This window comes from Vipera berus (genome assembly GCF_964194415.1).
Source record: "Vipera berus genome assembly, chromosome: 9".
In the NCBI taxonomy this organism is placed as follows: Eukaryota; Metazoa; Chordata; class Lepidosauria; order Squamata; family Viperidae; genus Vipera; species Vipera berus.
The window spans coordinates 17,357,814-17,379,297 of record NC_138212.1 but is presented as its reverse complement, the minus strand read 5'-3'; the positions used below and the strand labels follow the sequence as shown (position 1 = coordinate 17,379,297).

The 21,484-nt window shown below is 43.1% G+C and overlaps 1 protein-coding gene across 1 annotated transcript; it reads right to left on the bottom strand.

Moving 5' to 3' along the window:
- Positions 1 to 5,198: 5,198 nt before the first annotated feature.
- Positions 5,199 to 6,221, bottom strand: LOC308671924 (platelet-activating factor receptor-like; the record flags this gene model as incomplete). Its single annotated transcript, XM_081334423.1, has 1 exon — positions 5,199 to 6,221. Exon 1 carries the CDS (start codon positions 6,210 to 6,212, stop codon positions 5,199 to 5,201), a length of 1,014 nt encoding a protein of 337 aa, XP_081190549.1. The 5' UTR covers positions 6,213 to 6,221.
- Between the last annotated feature and the right edge of the window lie 15,263 nt (positions 6,222 to 21,484).

Below are 21,484 nucleotides of genomic sequence, written 5' to 3'. Positions count from 1 at the left end.
ATCAAACCATTGTTGAGAACTGCAGTGCTGAACTCATGTATTATGGAATACTTTCTGTTCAGAAGGCTGACATTTAATTCTAATTGACGATACAAGATCGGGCTTCACTAAATCCGCTGGTGTCTCCTGCTGTCTAAGACATCTACTCTTACCTTATAAAAGAATATGAGCAGGTTGTCTGCAATAAACACAAGCTCCCATAATGTTATTTCATAATTACAATGTCGACAAAGGTATCGAATCTGAACAGGTCGACAAGCTCGCTCCAGACCCTCTGCTGTTTTCATTTTTTAAATACCCACCAAATATCAACCTTTTGAGGGAGGGGGGGTTTGTTGCTTAAAAAAAGAAATCAGGTAAGTCTTTAAAATAACCGCCCTTAAAATAACATTTCTCCCCCTCCCCAAAATTTTCTGGACTACTGTTTTGAACTAATGTTTGAATAAAATTCTGGAGAAAGTTCAATGTTGGCGTTGCTTGTCCACCTGGAGATGGGTTTTTGACAGACCCCAGCTGTTCTGAGAGGGCAAACGGGTTTTGCAGACAAGCTTATTTCAGCTCTTTAACAAAGACTTCCTATCCAGATATCTCCAACTGGGTTAGTCCAGGGGTAGAGGAAGGAGGGGGTTTTTTTTTTTGCTGTTGAAATAAACCTGATTGAATCATCCTTTCCATGGTTTCCACACAGAGCTGCCCCGTGGGATCTTCTCACCCTCGAGGTCAAACGTGTCCTACCGTGGAGAAACTTTAGCACAACCTCACATCTTAGCAACTTGTTAAAACTAGATACATCTCAGGAACTTTTCCCAGGAAGCAGGTCCGCTCGATTTGAGATCTGCCAGCAGCTAAAGGCACAAAGGGATTATTGTGTAGTGGGGTTGTGGACCGCGTGGCAATGAGAAGGCAGATGAGTACCGCATGTCAGCTCTTTATTTGTGGTAGACGCGTACTGAACAAAGGGGGTTAGCTGGACCCCTTATATACTTGGCTAGGTGATGCTCTGGCCAATCCATCCATCCGTATCTCCCGCCGAAGCCCTCTCAGCCAATCCAACCACAGCACAGCGCCCCCTGATGGTACCTGCAGAGCTGCTGCTCACACCCCATACATAACAGGGATCTTGGCCCGTTCTATCTCTGCCCTGATGGCTGGAGACCCAAGACGTGGTCACCTCTCACACTGGGTCTCGGTACGTAGCTTAGTTTTTAGCGATGTGCCTGAGAAGAAGAAGGCCTTCCCCTTGTAAGGCAAATAAACTACTGTACAGTAACTGTGCCATGTGGTTCCATTTTTATTGTAATGACTTTAGCTGTAATAATAATAATAACAACGATAATAATTCCAATAATGAACATAATTTTAAAAAAGTACACTTTGAATGTTACCGACCCAGAGCATTGCTTGGAAGAGCTTGATCAAGTCTGAAGTCTCACCTCTGGGTTTTTTTAAAAACCAGTGTTCCTCTCTGTGAGGCTTGGCCATTGGTTTGGCAAAGGCACCCCAAAAAAGCTATTTTGATGGTCCAAGCAGGCACGTAAGCTTTTCTCCTTTCAAGATGAGAGCTTTGGAAGGCATGGATAAGAACAAATGTCCTCCATGGATTTACATTCCGCTATCTGTTGGAACTTAACATGAAATGTCCCTACAGTCAACAGTCCACAGTTACAAACCAAGATTTAGTTTGATGGGAGAAGTGTTACTTTTCTATCCCACAACAGCTCCTTGAGATATGACCACAACTGGGGGGCAGAATTTCCATTGCTAAGCGAGGCAGTTGTTAAGTGAGTTGTGTTTAATTTTACAAACTATTATTATTATTATTATTATTATTATTATTATTATTATTATTATTATTATTATTATTATTATTATTATTATTATTATTATTATTATTATTATGCAGATCGCTGCAATTGTTGAGGGAATCACATGGCCATTTATTTATAAGTGTATTTATTTATAAAGTTGATTGGCTGCCTATCTTACCTCAGGGTAACTCATTAAGTGAGTCCAGCTTCGGAAAACTGGCCAGGAAGTTTGTAAATGATGATCACATCACACACACACACACACACCGAGAGGTTGCAACCATCGTAAATACACGCTGGTTGCCAAGGACCTGAATGTTGGTGACATGATTGTGGGGATGCTGCAGTGGCTGTAAGTGGCAGGACCGGTTGCAATCGTGCTGTCGTAGCTATAAGTGGTTGCTAAACGAACATTTGTAAGCTGAGGGTTACCCATAGATGCGTTTGGCCGCATTCCCTCCACACTATTTTGAGTGAGCTAGTTCTAATCTGAACTTCTCACCAGGCTCCAGATGCATAGAAACCTTGCTTAAGAATGAACAGCTTTCAAACATATAATAATAATAAAGTTGGAAGGGACCTTGGAGGTCATCTAGTCCAACCCCCTGCCCAGGCAGGAAACCCTATACCATTTCAGACAAATGGCTGTCCAGTCTCTTCTTAAAGATTTCCAGTGTTGGAGCATTCACCGCTTCTGGAGGGAGGTTGTTCCATTGGTTAGTTGTTCTCACTGTCAGGAAGTTTCTTCTTAGTTCTAGGTTGCTTCTCTCCTTGACTAGTTTCCATCCGTTGCTTCTTGTCCTGCCTTCGGGTGCTTTGGAGAATAGCTTGACTCCCTCTTCTTTGGGGCATCCCCTGAGATATTGGAACACTGCTGTTATGTAGCCCCTAGTCCTCTTCTTAGAGTAGACATTCCCAATTCCAGCAGCCGTTCCTTATATGTTTTAGCCTCCAGCCCCCTGATCATCCTTGTTGCTCTTCTTTGCACTCTTTCTAGAGCCTCAACATCTTTTTTTACATCATGGGGATGTAAAAAACATGGGGAATCTAATCCACTTCAGTATTTTTTCTTACAATCTCCTTTCTCATCTGCCATAACTGAGCCGTGAAATACTCCCATGCAGACAAAACAGTGACAAACAGAACCCTCCGTCCAAAAGTTTGCTCTCAACTCAAAATCAAAACTCACTGATTATTTCATATAAACCTTCACTTCTCTTTCCCGCTCCCGAACGTTTCCTTATCGGTTATTCTTATACTCAGCACTGGACTTTTGCCCCTTAGATAACTCTATTCAGTCACATTGACCACCGGCACCTCAGATGGGTTTTGTGCTATTTGTGACTATTTAGACAAAGGTAGCCAGATGAAGAAGGAGAGTGCAAAAGTTGGGTTGAAACTAAACATTAAGAAAACCAAGATCATGGCATCTGGCCCTCTCAATTCCTGGCAAATAGATGGGGAAGAAATGGAGGTAGTGACAGATTTTATTTTCCTGGGCTCCAAGATCACTGCAGATGGGGACTGTAGTCAAGAAATTAAAAGACGCTTGCTCCTTGGGAGGACAGCACACTAAAAAGCAGAGACATCACCCTGTCAACAAAAGTGTGTATAGTCAAGGCTATGATCTTCCCAGTTGCAATGTATGGCAGTGAAAGCTGGACCATAAGAAAGGCTGAGTGCCAAAGAATTGAGGCCTTTGAACTATGGTGCTGGAGAAGACTCCTGCGAGTCCCTTGGACTGCAAGGCGATCAAACCGGTCAGTCCTAGAGGAGATCAACCCTGACTGCTCTTTAGAAGGCCAGATCCTGAAGCTAAAACTCAAATACTTTGGCCACCTAATGAGAAGGAAGGACTCACTGGAGAAGAGCCTCATGCTGGGAAAGATGGAGGGCAAGAGAAGAAGGGGACGACAGAGAATGAGGTGGCTGGATGGAGTCACTGAAGCAGTAGGCGTGAGCTTAAATGGACTCCAGAAGATGGTAGAGGACAGGAAGGCCTGGAGGAACATTGTCCATAGGGTCGCGATGGGTCGGACACGACTTCGCAACTAACAACAAAGCCAGATGTTATCTGATAGCCTCAAACCTTGGAGCAGGAACTGGAAACATGGATTTAAAGAGAGAAAACTAGATCATACTGCCTCCTGGTGCTTGGAGTAATTAGGAAAAAAACCCCATAGGATATATACATTGTGTGAAAATAAAGCAGTTCCCACCTCCAAGCTGGGGGGGGGGCAGATGTTATGCAAAGCTTTGTACATAGGGGCACAACATCTGAATCTCTAACAGCTTAAAGGAGGCACTATAGATACCATCTGCTTGAAGGGAAACAGCTTTTCAATAATTTTCATTGTAGATGAATCAAAGAAGTTTGCTGGTCAGCTGCAGAGCTTACAAAATTCTATATATATATCTTTCCATTGTTCATTCAAATGGAATGCAATCGCAACCAACTGCACTGTGTATCTAGGAAAATATTTCCTGCTTCCCACACTGCAGATCCAGTTGGGGTGCTGGAGTGGTTCAATGGTTAAGATGCTAGGCTTGTCAGCTGGAAAGCCGGCAGCCTGGGTTTGAGACCCAAGCACCACGTGATGGGGTGAACTCCTGTTCTTGCCCCAGCTCCTGCCAACTATGCAAATGCAAGTAGATAAATAGGTATCACTTTGGTGGGAAGGAAACAGTGCTCCATGACGTCATGCTGGTCACATGACCACAGAAATGCCTTCGGACAGCGCAGGCTCAATGGCCTTAAAACGGAGATGAGCACCGACTCTTATAGTCTGCAACAATTAGCAGAGTAAATTCCACAGGGACTCCTTTGCCTTTTACACTGCAGATCCATAAATTCAACTTACAGCTAACCTTCTTTGTTAACTGGTTCTCAGCACTGACAACACTTCCCATCAATATCTAGTGTGTACATTTCTCATCCCAAATGTGTAACTTTTTCGCTCTTAAACACTTCATCCACGTGATATGTGTCTTCAGGGTTTGCACGCTAGCCTCACAGGTCCCTGGGCTCTGCTTTTTTATTATCTTTCTGGAATGTCTCCCCATTTGAACTCAAGAATAAGATTGACCTGAAAGCCAATTTGGTTTAAGCTAATGGTTAATTCACGGGGAGGCAGCGAGGACTAATCTTGCCTTAGGCATAGAAGGCAGCTGGATGACTTTGGGCTAGTCACTCTTCAGCTATAGGAAGAACTTAACTGGCAAGCTGGTCCCAAAAAAAGTTGCCAAGAAAACTTGGTGCATTAAAGTAGAAGCCTATCAAGAGGTCTTTCTGTTGGTAGGCCTCTGCCAATAAAAAGCCCTGAGTCCAGAACGTGCAAAATAAACCTTAAGGTAATTTCATCTGGTTGGATGGATGTGGCCTTCTCCCAATTATAAAGAAGTTAAGGAAGAAGACCTGAGGTTGGGTGGAACTCGGTTTTCTGATGGTATTGGCAGAGGTGGAGGCAGAGATGAAGGGACGGAGCGGCAGCTGGCAGTCTTTCGCACCATTGTCCATAAATCAGTCCTGAAGCGCTTGATGGAGAAGCAATAGATCAGAGGGTCGATGCAACTGTTTAGGCTCAGGAGAGCCACACTCAACATGTGAAGGTTATCCAAGAAGGATGGAGGACTACAGGCCAAACCCGACATTTGGTCAGTGACCCAAGGAACCAAGGAGAGGTGATAAGGTGCCACACAGACCACAAAGACTAAGAGCATGCCCAGCACCATGGCGCGTGCTCTGCGCCGGTGGCCACCTTGACATGTGCCAGCTGCAGTGGACAGAGTTCTCATGATAGACAAGTAGGTCCCCAGCACAACCAAGAAAGACAGAGTGAAGATCACCACCATAGCATAGGCATAGGTTCTATGGCCTGAGTGCTGCTCAAAGCATTTCAAGCTGGTGGACTCTGCCTGGTGGGTTTGCTGCTTAGTCAATGAAGGAACGGCACAAAGTAGGCACAAAATCCAGGCCATCACACAGCTGATCAGAGCCCCCTGGGGCCGGTTCAGAACCAGTTCTACCTTTACCACCGTACAGTATCGGTTCAGGCTGATCAAGGTCATGAAGGCCATGGCACTGTAGGTGGACAGATAGTAGATGGCTCCAGCCAAGCGGCAGAAGACTTCTGGAAGACCCCAGTGTCCTTTAGCTAGGTAGTAGGTGATCCAGAATGGCAGGGTGAGGTTGAAGAAGATGTCTGCCAAGGTGAGGTTGAGAAGATAGATGCGGATGGCTTTCCTGACTCGTCCATTCTGAAGGAAAACAAGCAAGGCTGCCACATTGCCAGGCAATCCCACGCACAACACCAGGCAATAAGTAGCTGGCACTAGGACAAACTGCAGAGGATCGTTGAGCTGACACTGGACATCTGCCAGCCCCACAACGGTGGAGTTGTTCATTCCAACACCCCTGGAAGACAGGAAGGTAAAGAAGATCAGGCCACAATAAAACAACTTAGAGGACAGCAAAGGTGGGAAAGGTGAAGTTCATCAACTCATTGAGATGGATGTTCATAGAAGTGGACAGATAGAATAGATTTATTTGTTAAAGTCCAAATTATATTGACATTTCAAAGTCTAGATGGTTTGTAAAACTTCCAGAAGTTCATAAATTGTCTCCAATTAACAATTTAACTCCAAATTAATTTTTGTTCTGAGCTCACCTGCTTCTATCTTCTGTTCTCTACCACTGGGGGATGAAGCACAGCAAGGCCAGTCAGGCTTATCAACCTAGAAAACACAGAGACACATAACAGAGAGAGAGAGAGAGAAAGTTCAGATGTGATGGTGAACGTTTGAGAGACCAAGTGCCCAAAACCCACTATGTATCATTGGCTGCCAGGTGGGCGTGGCCCATTGGGTGAGCATGGTCAATTGGGTGGGTGTGGCTGCGGTGGTAATGGTAGACTGGGTGGGACTAAAAAGTTCAATCAATTCCAACTTTGCGAGATCGTTTTTTGTTCCCCGTGAGAAGTTGAAATTGATTGATTGAACCTTTTTTTTGGCACACGGAGGCAGAGGCCTAAAGTGAAAAAATTTTTATAAAACCCAGCTGAAGGCCTAGGACTGGGGCGATGGTGCACGTGCCCATAGAGATGTCTCTGCGTGCCACCTGTGGCACCCATGCCATAGGTTCGTCACCACAGGGTAGGCGCATGGAGGGAGAACAGATTCGGAAGCAGGCAGGCAGATAGGCGGAGGGGGGGGTTGCAGAAGAGAGAAGGTGGTTGGCAACCACTTCTGGCTGAACTAAAGAAGAGGATGGATGTCCCAGGATACAACTGATCAGATCAAGCCGCTGATACAAAATGGGATGTTTTGAACGGTTGGACCAGTAGACAAACAAGAGAGTAGAAACTAATGCAGCACAGTGCAGAAGCTCTGCAGGGGAACAGGCCCATCTGCACACACACCCACTCTCCACTCAGAGAGCAAGATTTCTTGTCACAAAGAAAGGGAAACCACACTCGCAATCCAGAGAAGTTTTATCCGGCTTGCTTCCAGAGAGATCTCCCTATTCCCTGAACCCAGTTTTGCTGCCCAGGCATTTCTGATGGAGAAGTAGGAAGCACAGCTGCAAAGGGGTGGCCCCAGGCAGTAGACACCCCCATTGCCTGTCTTGGAGACATGGCTCCTGGCTCCACTCAGCAGCTGCTGGGGCTTAGCTTTGTGGAGGGTTGGGGGAAGTGGAAGGCTCTGGACAGAAAGGCTCCCCAGGGCTGAGACACAGTTCAGCTGTTCAACTCCCCCTCTTGCTGCTAAGGGAGAGGACAGCTGAGCCTGAGTAGGAGGGGGACAGGAGTGGCTGTTGCTCCCCACTCCCCTTCCTCATCAGCCCTGGAGGCCTTGGCTGAGTAGCAGAAACGCCACGGGAGAAAACATCCAATCCACGTTGCTTTCCTTCAGGTAAAATCAACCAAGTAGAAGCTGTAGAAGCTGAAGGCATTTGAACCCATACAAAATATGCATTCTCCGTCATTCCCACCACCACACACAAACACACCTCTGTTTACAATATATATATATACACACATATACATATACACACAAACACACACCCACATCACACCCACATATGTATATATTGCAATAGATAGAAGATAGATGAGAGAAATTAGAGAGAGATTTTTTTAATTCCATTTATATAGATGATATAGAGGTAGATAGATACAATTGATGATGGATAGATGGATAGATAGATAGATAGATAGATAGATAGATAGATAGATAGATAGGTAGATAGATAGATAGATAGATAGACTTGATGATGATGATGAAAGATAGAAATTAGCGAGAAAGAGAGAAAGAGATGATCAAGGGAGAGAGATGATAGATGATATAGAGGTAGATAGATACAATTGATGATGGATAGATAGATAGATAGATAGATAGATAGATAGATAGATAGATAGATAGATGATAGACTTGATGATGATGATGATGATGATGATGATGATGATGATGATGATGATGATGATGATGAAAGATAGAAATTAGTGAGAAAGAGAGAAAGAGATGATCAAGGGAGAGAGATGATAGATGATAGATATAGATACAGTAGATAGATAGATAGATAGATAGATAGATAGATAGATAGATAGATAGATAGATAGATAGATAGATAGATAGATAGATAGATAGAGATAGATAGATGATAGATAGATAGATAGATAGATAGATAGATAGATAGATAGATAGATAGATAGATAGATAGATAGATAGATAGATAGATAGATAGATAGATGATAGAGAGTTTTAACTGCCCTGTTTCTATCTGAACAGCTCATGTGTTTACCATACTTATCAACAACATGCAACCTCAACCAATCCTAAAACTAAAATTGGTCCTAGAAAGCTATCTCTCTTAATGCACCTACAGCAAACAGCAGTACAGGAACATTTGGTTAGTTAGTTAGTTAGTTAGTTAGTTAGTTAGTTAGTTAGTTAGTTAGTTAGTTAATTTTTAAAAATCCCAGATTGTTTTATTTTACAATGTCTTTCCTACTTAAATTTTGTAATCTTGCCTGGAGCCTGTGCATTCCGCAAAGTTCAATACTGAATAAGATAAAGTATCCTCGACACTCTTTTTTTTTCTTCCTAGCAATTTCCTGCAAATGCAGCAATTGCTTTACTTTTTCAGATCAACCCCACTATTCAAATGCTTTAGGAAAAAAGGCATTACATTTTTGGTCATACACGTGCTGAATTCAAAAGCATTTAAACAAACTTCTAGGCCTGAATTAGTAACATCATAGCTAAGAGTTCTGCTGCTTATGTGTTGGATTAGTTGATAGTAAAGTACAGGTAGTTCTTGATTTATGATTACAATTGAGCCCAAAATTTCAGTTGCTAAGCAAGACAGTTGTTAAGTGAGTTTTTCCCCATTTTACAACCTTTCTTACTACAGCTGTTAAGTGAATCACTGCAGTTGTTGTTAGTAACATGGTTGTTTAAGTGAATCTGGCTTCCCCCGTTGACTTTGCTTGTCAGAAGATCACAAAAGGGGATCACATGACCCCGGGACACCGCAACCATCATAAATACACGCCACTTGCCAAGCATTTGAATTTTGATCACATGACCACGGGGATGCTGCAATGGTTATAAGTGTGAAAATGGTCATAAGTCACTTTTTTCAGCGCTGTTGTAACTAAATGAATGGTTGTAAGTTAAGGACAAGCTACGAGGGCAGTTCAGAAGGTTATCAGTGACAGACACTCACAGATACAGAACTTTTACTATACACATTAGAAAACTACAACATTATATTACCGGTACTTTTCGACATAATCACCGTTCAAATTGAGGCACTTGTCATAACGTCTTACAAGGTTTGAAATTCCTTCGTAGTAGTCGCTTGGTGCCAAATCTGGGCTATGGGGGTGGATGATCAAAAACAACTCAACAGGACTGCTTCAAAAGTTCTTGGGTGCATCTAGCGGTGTGCCAGCAAGCATTATTGTGAACCAACACTACACCGGGAGTGGTGCCATAGAAAATCCCACCAAATGTGAAGATGCCAAAGGAGTACTGCTAGTGAAGCCCATGGAGTGTGGTTCGACCATCAATTCAGACGCCTACTGTGAAACGTTACGAAAACTCACAGCCGTCCATAACAAGTGTCGGAGCATGCTGACTTCCGGTGTGGCGTTGGTTCATGATAATGCTCGCCCGCTAGACGCACCCAAGAACTTTTGAAGCAGTTCCGTTGCGATGTTTTTGATCACCCATCCCCCATAGCCCAGATTTGGTGCTGAGTGACTACTACTCAGGAATTTCAAACCTTGTAAGACGTCATGACAAGTGCCTCAATTTGAACGGCAATTATGTTGAAAAGTAATGTAATGTAATGTAGTTTTTTAATAAAAGTTCTGTATCTGCGAGTGCCTGTCATTGATAACCAAATGGAGGTTTATTTCTGAATTGCCCTCGTATATGTGAGACAGAAAAATGCAGTGGTGGGATTCAACCAGTTCACACCAGCTCGGAAGAACCAGTAGCTAATTTTTTGTTGCCCAGGCCCAGAATGGACTTCCGGAAGCGACATCCACACAGAGAACCAGTTGTTCACATATTTGAATCCAACCACTGGAAAAATGGGTTAATTCAGGAATTCCAGTTGTATATTGCTTAGCCTTAAACCCAAACAACAAGCCTCATACATAGGCACATTTGCTGATTTATTTTCTTATATATTCATGCAATAGAGAGTAAAATACCGTACAGGTAGCTCTCTACTCACAACCGGAAGCATGTTACTGCAAACACTGGGTGTGGTTAACAACCGCCACAAAAAGAAAAACTGTGAAATCAGGTCAGTCGTGTGATGTTTTGTTTTACGACCGTCACAATTTACGACCGTAACGGGCAGGCTCCATTATGTTCATAAGTCAAGGACTACCTGCATATTAAAACTGTTTGAAAAACCCTTCATACTTGACAGAAATTGGGAGGGGGGGGTCCATCAGATGGTCCCTTATGTACATAACATACTTACACTATCCCTTTTTGAGACAACTGTACTTTTTTTTTTCAAAAATAATCCTTGCTTACTAACTTTTTTATCCAGTTTTTCAACCTTAGATGATCTGTTCTTTTATTTTTGGACAATATAATTATCCTTTAATTATCCTTAAATATAAAGAAGAAATAGATTCACTGATACCAAGCAAACACCCTCTTTCAAGGTGGCCAAGTTTTAAACCTGCTTGTGCTTTAGCGCATTAAGCTTCAGCCCAGCCTGTTAAAAATATAAAGTGGAAATATCCTGATAGATCCAATCACACCTTAACTTCTGCTGTCATTGGTAAGGAAAATAGCTGGCAATGCTGATGGATTTGCTGCCTGGAAACAAGTACCAGTGCAAAAAAAAGCATTTTTAAGACAGAATTCATTCATTTTTTTTCATTCATACCTAGCAAATCTTCACTCAGGTCTGTCTGTTTTCAGAAAGTGCTTCTCCCAGTATGTGAGACATCACAACCCCCTCAAAATGTAGTTCTCTATGCTGCTGCAGTTATGAATGTCTGTGGTGATTTGTCATGACTGAGTCATATATTTTTTGCACCAGCTGGGGGATATTCTACAGGAATAAAGCAGGCAGGTGGGGAACAGTTGTTATTTTATTCATAAAAGAAAGTAAAATCCGGCCTTAGCCACCAGAGGTGGCGTCTAGAGCAGTGTTTTTCAACCACTGTTCCGCGGCACACTAGTGTGCCGCGAGATGTTGCCTGGTGTGCCGTGGGAAAAATTGAAAAGTAATTATAAAATACTTTCTTTGTGTTTATTTGATTCCTATTCAAGAGAATTACTTTATATATAGTCAATATAGGCACAGAGTTAAATTTTTTAACATTTTCTAATGGTGGAGTGCCTCGTGATTTTTTTCATGAAACAAGTGTGCCTTTGCCCAAAAAAGGTTGAAAAACACTGCTCTAGAGTCAACAGTTCCCCTGGCCTGTTACATGTAGATGGAAAGATTCAGCACTATCCACAATGGAGAAATGGTTGGTGAAGATGATGGAACTTTCAGAGATAGCTAAATTGGCTTCCTTGATCAGAGAAAAGACAGCATCTACATTTATGGCTGACTGGAAACCTTTATAACCTTTTTGCACCAAAAAAAAATGAAGCTATGATTTATCAGAATAACAAAATAATAGAGTTGGAAGGGACCTTGGAGGTCTTCTAGTCCAACCCCCTGCTCAAGCAGGAGAACCTATACCATTTCAGACAAATGGTTGTCCAGTCTCTTCTTAAAAACTTCCAGCGTTGAAGCACCCACAACTTCTGGAGGCAAGTCGTTCCACTGATTAATTTCTTCTAACTGCCAGGAAATGTTTCCTTATTTCTAGGTTGGTTCTCTCTTTGGTTAGTTTCCATCCATTGCTTCTTGTCCTGCCTTCAGGTGCTTTGGAGAATAGGTTGACCACCCCTCATCTTTGTTTGCAGCCCCTTAGATATTGGAACACAGCTATAATGCCACCCCCAGTCTTTCTTTTCACTAGATTAGACATACCCAATTCCTGCAACTGTCCTTCATATGAGTTAGTCTTCAGGCCCTTAATCATCTTGGTTACTCTTCTCTGCACTCTTTCCAAAGAGTGGAAATTAAATTATTGTTTTAATGATCCGACAGAATAGATTATAAAAAGGAGAGAGTTATGTTGTAACTACCGAACAAGAGAAAACTTATAATTATACTTATAATTGCCTGCCAGCATTGAAAGTAGTGCCCCCAAAGAAGTGGTGGGATTCAAATATGTGAACAACTGGTTCTCTGTGTGGATGCCGCTTTTGGAAGTCCGTTCTGGGCCTGGGCAACAAAAAATTAGCTACCGGTTCTGCTGAACCGGCGCAAACAGGCGGAATCCTACCACTGCCGCAAAGGTCCTGGAAGTATTCCTCAGTGACCAAGCTGATTTTATTACTTTTTTTATGGAAATCATTAAACAAATCTGTGGTCATTAAGCAAATGGCACAGACATTAACTGAACCAATGGTTTGCTATGGGTGTGATTTTGCCAAAACGCAGAAGTACAGTTAGTGACAGTTTTCTGCAGAATATAGTAAAACGTATCACGTGAATGCGGGAGACCGCAAATGGCCATAAATGCACGCCATGTTGCTGAATGCCCAAAGTTCAGTTCACTTTACCCCAGAGGGGGTCTGACCCTCTGTCGTCCTCAAATTCAGGTTTGTAAATCCCCTTTTTCAGGTCAGTCACACCTGTCGAATGGTCACCCTGCAGCCGATCCTAAATTGAGGACTGCCTAAATAACGATGGATGTGAGTGAGGCACTTGCAAGGATTAAAATCACATCCATTGAACAAACAGTGCAATACAGTGCCAGTTATAGAAGAACTGTGCGTTGAAACCCAAAAGCGAAATCGTATTCAGTCCTAGAGGGCAAGATCAGACTGGAGGCTAAAGATAAAGAAATTAAGATCAGATGCAAGTAATTTAAAGAACACGAAAGGGCCAACGTGGAAGGGTGCAAGGATCAAGATGAGGTAATAAAAAAATTTTGGCTTTGCACCAGAAAAATTGAAAAGGGTTTGGAAATCATAAAGCAACAAACAAAGCAACAAACTGCTAAGCTTGTAAGCCGCCCTGAGTCTTCGGAGAAGGGCGGGATATAAATGGAATTAAAATAAAATAAAAAACAGCAATAGCAGTTGAAAACTGAATGCTACAAGGCATGAATCAACCAATTTAAGCAAAATCAGCTACTGCAATCAGATCAGAGGCCATTCTACCAGAGTATAAATGACAATGAAAATTCTGAAAGTGGGAAACATGGTCAATGGCGAAGGGGGGGGGGTTTGAATGCTGTAGGCCAGCAACATCTGGAGCCGAAGCAGGCACTTCTGCAGGTGTCAAAACAAAACAAAACAAAAAGCCAACACTGCTACATGTAAAAGAAAAAGGGGGTGGCGGGGGTGGCAGGATTTTGATTGCATGGCGATAGGCACCATGTTGATTTTGTGAATTCTCCTGCAGGTGTGGCAGCACACTTGGACCACTGAAAGCAAAGGCTGTGAGGAACATTCCCCAAAGGGCTGCTGTAGAAGAATACATATCTAGAAGGCCACTGGAGCCTGCTCCCAAAATAGAGTCTACAGTCCCATGGAGACGCTTTTTTCAAAAGGCAACTGGACCGTGCTTTTTTCCTTGAGAAGAAGGCATTTTGCTTCTCATCCAAGCAGCTTCATCAGTTCTGAGCTTATGGTGGTGGGACGGAGGGGGGAATGGAAGGTTTAGTTCTGATGATTAGTTCCATCCCTCCCCCACTATCCAGTCAGAACTGATGGAGCTTCGTAGATGAGAAGAGAAACGTCTTCTTCCTCGAAGTAAAAACACAGCTCAGTTGCCTTTCGAAAAAGCACCTTTGAGGGAACCATGACCTGCATGACAGAGAATCTCCACAGACAACCCCGTGGAGACTTTTGCAAGATCTGAAATTTTCCCTTAGTTGAGGAACTAGGTCCGTCTGGTCTAACTAATCACTGTCAAATCTCTTTTCTAACGAGACAGGACTTTCTCTAGGGAACATGGTATCTCTACGTCTAACAAAGAGAAGGACCAGGGGATGACATGACAGCAGTCTTCCAGTACTTGAAGGGCTGTCACATAGAAGAGCGGGCCAACCTATTCTCCAAAGCACCTGAGGGCAGGACCAGAAGTTAACAGGTAGAAGATCATTAAAGAGAGATGTAACCTAGAACTAAGGAGAAATTTCCTGATGGTGAGAACAATTAGAATGGCTTGCCTCCCAAAGTTGTGGATGCTCCATCACTGAAGGTTTTCAAGAAGAGCCTGGACAGCCATTTAACAGGGATGCTGGCTGGGGAATTCTGGGAGTTGAAGTCCACAAGTCTTAAAGTGGCCAAGTTTGAGGACCCCTGGTATAGGGTCTCCTACTTGAGCAGAGGGTTGGACTAGAAGACCTCTAAGGTTCTTTCCAACAGTGTTATGCTATGTTCTTTTCTCCAGATGTCTGGTTTACTTCCAGCACAGCAGCTTCACATTTATTTTAGATGGTATGGAGGGCTATAGGAAGAATTTCTATTTAAAAAGTCAGGTGAGACAGCCTGACAGATAGAAGCTCAAGCGTTTGCATGCAGAAACAACACACTGTCTACCACCGATGTAGCTGTTGTATTACAAATGACAGTTTGCCCGGCAGGAGAAATAAAATCTTGATATTAAGGATGCAGGTGAAAAACATCCTTTATAGCTTTTTCAACAGCATCCATCATCAATGCTTTGAACACTTGAAAGACATTTTTTTAAAAAAAAAAAAGTGGGAATATTGCTGACAGGCAAACCTCGAAAAACCTGACACATTTCTCTCTCTACGACTCTCCCCCTTGCTGAAATCTAAGATGATGCTTCTAGGAATGTCGCTCACAGCCTTCTCCCTCATTATCCACTCTTTGCTTCCTTCCATCTTAGAAGAGCTGATAGCAAAGCCTTCTTCACTCAGAGCTCAGTGTGAAAAAGTAGGGCAAGGTAGTGAGTGATTCAGAACTGGAAATCAGAGAAGTGCTTAACAAAGCATTCTGGACACACACCCAGGGTAGTTTGAGAAGTTTAATGGGCCCCAAAAGGTGAATAATCAGTGTTAGATCTCCAGAGAAAGTATTTCTTTGAATGTAGTTATTTCTGGAGAAGGAGTTTAGTTCTGCTTGGCTAGTTTACATCATTGAGTTGATTTTGCCCAGGCTCAACATCTAAGCAGGGTTGGATCTGGTTAGAATTTGGATGGGAGACCAGCAAACAAAAAAACCAAAAAAGCTCAGAAACACCCCCCTCCCCACAACCCACCCTAGTTGTATTCCTACAACAAACTTAACCAGGTAAACTATGATCCTAATAGTTATATTAATCCAGCGTGCAAAGATTGGATAACTTATGCTTAATTTGCATGCATTGTGTGAATCTGACAAATCCAGTAACTAGTTCGGTAACCAGGTTAAGTATGTGGAATGAATGCAGCCAAAGAAATTTTGAAGCATGCAGGGGGAAAAGGGAAAGCAACTTGGAGGACATTGAAAATTTCAGCACAGTTTATTATATTCCACTCTTTCTCTGATGGTGTGGCATGTTAGCATGTATATATGTGGCATGTATATATGTACATGTATTAAATTTGGATTGCTAACAAAGAATTAAAGGGAGACTGGTATAGCTATTTCATGCTGCTTTGCTCTCATCAGCCAGCCACACCCTTCCGAGATTCAAACCTGGGCTGCTTGCACGTTAGGCAGTTGTGTTAACCTTCTCCCCATATTTGGGTCAACTGGGTGCATCAAAAAAACACTCAAGACATATGTATATATGCATATGTGCATGTATGTATGTATGTATGTATATATGTATAGAGAGTGGCATGGTGGCCTAGTGGTGAAGATGCTCACCTCCCACTCGGAGGGCTTAGAGTTTAATCCAGGGGTCTTCAAACTTGGCCCTTTTATGACTTGTGGACTTCAACTCCCAGAATTCCTCAGCCACATGGCAACAGGAACAGGAAGGGCATCTGGCCAGTAAATGTTCAGCTACACACACACACACACACACACACACACACACACACACACACACCTGAAGGAGAAACTAGAGAGGGTGTGGAAAGTGAAGCCAAATGGTCCCAGTGGTGATAGGGTCTTTGAATCGTAAGCTGGCAGAGTAGCTCCAACAGATCCCAAGACGAACATCAGAGCTCTCTCTGTCCAAAAGATGCAGTGCTAGAAGCAGTAATATTACTTTACAACCTTTGACAGAGAGAGAGAGAGAGAGAGAGAGATGGTGGGTGGGTGGGGAGGGAGAGAGGGAGGTAGATAGGCAGACAGGCAAGGATGGAATCACAGAATAACTTGATCAAGGGCTATAATGTGCATAAAGGTAAATCTGAGGAACAGGAACAGGAGGAAGAGCCACAACCAAGACAACCATCAGATAAATGAAATCTGAGTCCTGGGCAGATTTGTAACCTGAGAAAGCATCTCAGACAAAACCTCCCTAGTTCTCCTGAAGATAAAGGGGGGGGGGGGCAAACAGATTCAGAGGATTCTGTTCCTATAAACCTCTAATAAAAATAGTGCAGTTATTAGCATGCATGCTTTTGGTTTCATAGTCTAATCCACCTTGCAAGGTTGACAAGGACCTTCCCAAGTCAGAACCAAGGAATCATCTGCACATCAACTTTCCCTAATCCAGTACAGTGCCCTCCAAGTATTTTGAAACTGCAGATCCCCAAATACCCATAATAACCCGCCTTGCCTGTACTCAATTAGCCCCTGAGGCTCTCAAAGATTCTTTTCCACTTGCCCCAACTTCTTTCCCGATATCCTTTTGCTGTCCTGTCATCTCACTGAGGTTCAAACCACGCTTATCTATACTGATCTTCAGAGAGCCCTTTCCCTCTGGTCCCAGCAACGCTTGAGGACACCCTCAAGCCGTATACAACTTATTTGGCTTTCTCACCTTTCGCCTTGGAAGAAAACCAGGACTGAGCAACCTGAAACAAAAGCCAAAGCAGGAGCAGACAGATCGGCTACCAGAACAGGGAACGGCCACTGTCATGCCGTTGTACTCAAAGATGGTTGGTGGAGAGCAGTTGGACTCAGCAACAAAGAAAAGCCTCAAAGGAGCGTCAAAGCAGCCTCAGGAAGCTCGGCTTCCCCAGCACAACAGCTGCTGAAGGAGGCCAGGAAGGAGACAGAGAGGGAGAGATCGAATTTAAGAGCTTCGGGGAGCTTTCACAGAGGCGTAGCATCAAAGGAACCTTGAAGTCTGGGCCACAGCCGCTGAAAAAATGCCTTTCGTGGGCATGCTGCAATACGCAAGGAGGGTGTGGGACAAAAGAGGGAAGGGGGATCGGCCTGGATTAATCTGCCAAGCATCTTAAGAATTTTTTTCCCCTGCATGCCACTCACGCAGGAAGGCAGAGGAGTGGTGCAGAAAATGAGACAGAAAATTAGCCCTTGAGTCTATATTTTTTCCCCAATAAACCTAGAAACATACCTCTTGGCTCTGGTTTGCACAACACCCTAGATTAGGCAAAAAAAAACCCAAAAAACACAATAGGATTAGGATGGTGGCGGATAACAAGTTGTGCAAAGCCGGCCTGTTATATGAATCAGACCAGCACAGTAACAAGAGATGATCTAGATAGTTATGCAGATCGAGAGATTACCTTTTGCTGAATGAGTTTGCGCGTGTTCCATGAAGCTGAATTGGGTGTGCAAATAAGATGGGTTACATATCCGTATTGATTGAATAGAGCACAATCGGGGGATTCACCAAACACAAAGCAAACACTTTTATGGTTTAACAAAGAGGTCCCCAACCTTTTGGGCACCAAGGACCGGTTCTGTGGAGAAAGGTTTTTCCGCGGACCGGAGGTGTCGTGGTTTTGTGTGCTGCCTGCATCCCACACATGGGGCTTTGCTTGTTTGTGCAGACTGGTTGCTGGCATGCTGTGGCCCGGTACTGGTCCACGGACTGGGGGTTGAGGACCCCTGGCTTAACATCTTGAATGAACTGTCTTAAAACAGTCTTAAACTGTCTTAAAACTGTCTTAAGAAGAGTCTTAAAAGGAAGACAAACTGTCCTTTCGCCATTTTGATAACAATATTGCTCAAATGCATCACAAACAACAAATCTTCAAATTTGTTACTAAAATCCTACGTGTGTGTGTGTGTGTGTGTGTGTGTGTGTGTGTGTGTGTATAAACGTGAAACCTTAATACATTTTAACATTTTATTTCCAGTAACAAGTTTCACAGCACTTTGCCGCTAAGATGCTTTCCGGTCTTCGACTTACAACCGTTCCATTTAACAACCAGTCAGTTTATCACAGAACTGGGAAAAAGTGACTCGCAAAAGCAGTCCTTGCAGTTATGACCGTCACAATATCCTTGAGGTCGTGTGATCCTATTCCAGCACTCAGCATATTTTTTTAAGGCTGCAGCTCCCAAGGTCACATGATCACCACTTCTAATCTTCCCAGGAGGCTTCTGACGAACAAAATCAGTGGGGGAACCCAAATTCACTTAAGACCACAGGGGGGAAAAAAAGTTGTAAAATGAGGTGCAACTCGCTTAACGACCGTATCACTTAGCAACAGAAGTCCCGGTGCCAATTGTGGTCATAAATCGAGGAGTATCCATATTTATGTGTATGATGCTTGAATGTTAGGATAAGGAGGCACTCTGCAAAATATTTTTGTAGGAACGCAGGAGAGAATTACATTAACACTCGGCAAACGTGCAGGTTGGGTCTTGTGCCTTCAGCCTCATCTACAAGTGAAACTGGCAAAGAAAATTTGTTTGGGCTGGGAAGACAAGGAAGGGAAAGACATGTTGAAGGTAAAGAGAAGGTTGCTGATATCAGCATACCATACCCTACAGCTCTGGTGGCGAACCTATGGCACGGGTGCCACAGGTGGCACGCAGAGCCCTCTCTGTGGGCACGTGCGCTGTCGCCCCAGTCCTAGGCCTTCAGCTGGGTTTTATAAAAACTTTTCGCTTTAGGCCCCCAACGCCGTGTGCAAAAAAAAAAAAGGTTCAATCAATAAATTTCAACTTCTCGCAGGGAAAAAAAAGATCTCGCAAAGTTGGAATTGATTGTCCCATCCAGTCTGCCGTTACCACCGCATCCACGCCCACCCATTGGGCCACACCCACCCAATGGGCCATGCCCATCCGGCACCCAATGATACATAAGTGGGTTTTGGGTCGCAGTTTGGGCACTCAGTTTCTGAAAGGCTCACCACCACTGCCCGACAGGTAGTCCTCAACTTACAACAATTGAGCCCAAAATGTAGCCTTGGTGGAGCAGTGGGCTAATGCCTCCTTAAGTAACACCAGCTGCCTGCAATTATTGCAGGTTCGCATCCCACCAGGCTCAAGGTTGACTCAGCCTTCCATCCTTCCCAGGTAGGTAAAATGAGGACCCGGATTGTTGGGGGCAATTAAGCTGACTTTGTAATAATGCCGCTGGGGGGGGGAAAGCCCTAATAAGCAGGCATATACATAGAATGAAGGCTATTGCTAAGCACATTGGTTTGTGCTTAAATTGTAAGCCGCCCTGAGTCTTCGGAGAAGGGCGGGATATAAATGGGATTAAAAATAAATAAATAAGCAAGACAGTGGTTAAGCGAATTTTGCCCCATTTCACAACCCTTCTTGCCACAGTTGTTAAGTGAATCACCACAGTTGTTAAGTTAGGAACGTGGTTGTTAAGGGAATCTGGCTTCCCCATTGATTTTGCTGGTCAGATGGGTCACAAAAGGGGATCACGTGACCCCCGGGACACTGTAATTGTCATGCATATCAACCAGTTGCCGAGCATCCGAATGTAAATCACGTGACCCTGGGGATGCTAAAATGGTCATAAGTGTGAAAAATGGGCCTACGTCACTTTTTTCAGTGCTGTTATAACTTTGAATGGTCACTAAATGAACAGTTGTAAGCTGAGGACTACCTGTATTTCTCATTATGAGTTTATTAGTTTTTCAGTTGCAGATGAATTTTCTAACTAATGTTCTTTAGGCGTCTACACTTTTATAAACTTTTTAAAAGTACTTGCACTTTAAATATTATATTTATAGTGTTGATTATACATATCTAGGGTCCATGTCGGTCAGAAGTTAAAATTTGCTGAGTCTATTCTATTATTTCCATGTATACACACACACACACACACACACACTGTAATCATGCAATGTAGATCTTATTGGATGTAGATCCAAAACTGTTCTCCCATAGCCAGTGCTTTGATGTGATATGTAGTCCTTTTTCTAATGTTAATTCAGTTGAACTCAGGACTGCCCCCGACCTTCGCTCATTTCGCCGGGACTTGAAAACCTGGTTCTTAGAGCGGTTTGGCCCAGACTGAGGGGTTTAAACTAATTTAATTTAATTGGGTTTTAGTTAACTTCAGGGATTGTAATTTAATCATAGTTTTTAATTTTTTAATTTTTGTATGCTATGTATTTTAATTCTCCCTGTAAACTGCCCTGAGTCCTACGGGAATAGGGCGGTATATAAATTTAAATAATAAATAAATAAATAAATAAATAATATCACTGGGTCCCTAAGAAAGCAATTGTTCAGTCAAAATGTGTTCACCCCATTGCCTTGAAACCTAAGGTGGCCAAGTCTCTGTGAAGTTGATTGCTCATAAACCAGAAGGGGTTAGGTGATGGCCAAAGATCTCTCTCTTGCCACAAGCTCCAGCTTCTGAATTTGTTTGGCTCCTTTAACCACCCCACAACCTGGTCAGTTAAGAGGCAGTCTTGAATGAGGGTTAGCCTTTCAGCCAAACAGGTTTGAGAAGAACACTAAAACACCTGGGTTAAATGCACTCTCTCTACATTTAGAGATGGATCACTTTCCACTGGAACCTGGTTTTTCAGTGTGTTCAACTGATCATACTGTAATTGAACACAAAGACTGGGTTCCTTAAGACACTAAAGAATCGAGCATAAGCAAGCTCAGTATGTGGCAATGTAACTGCTACATTTGTTAACTGGTTAAGTGTGTTGTGAGAGCACAACTACCACACATTAAAACTTAGTTTAGTGGCACATCCATGCCTTCTAGAGATACATCTTCAGTTGGGCATCACTTGGGTTAAGATTAAGAGTCCACTACAAATTTTAT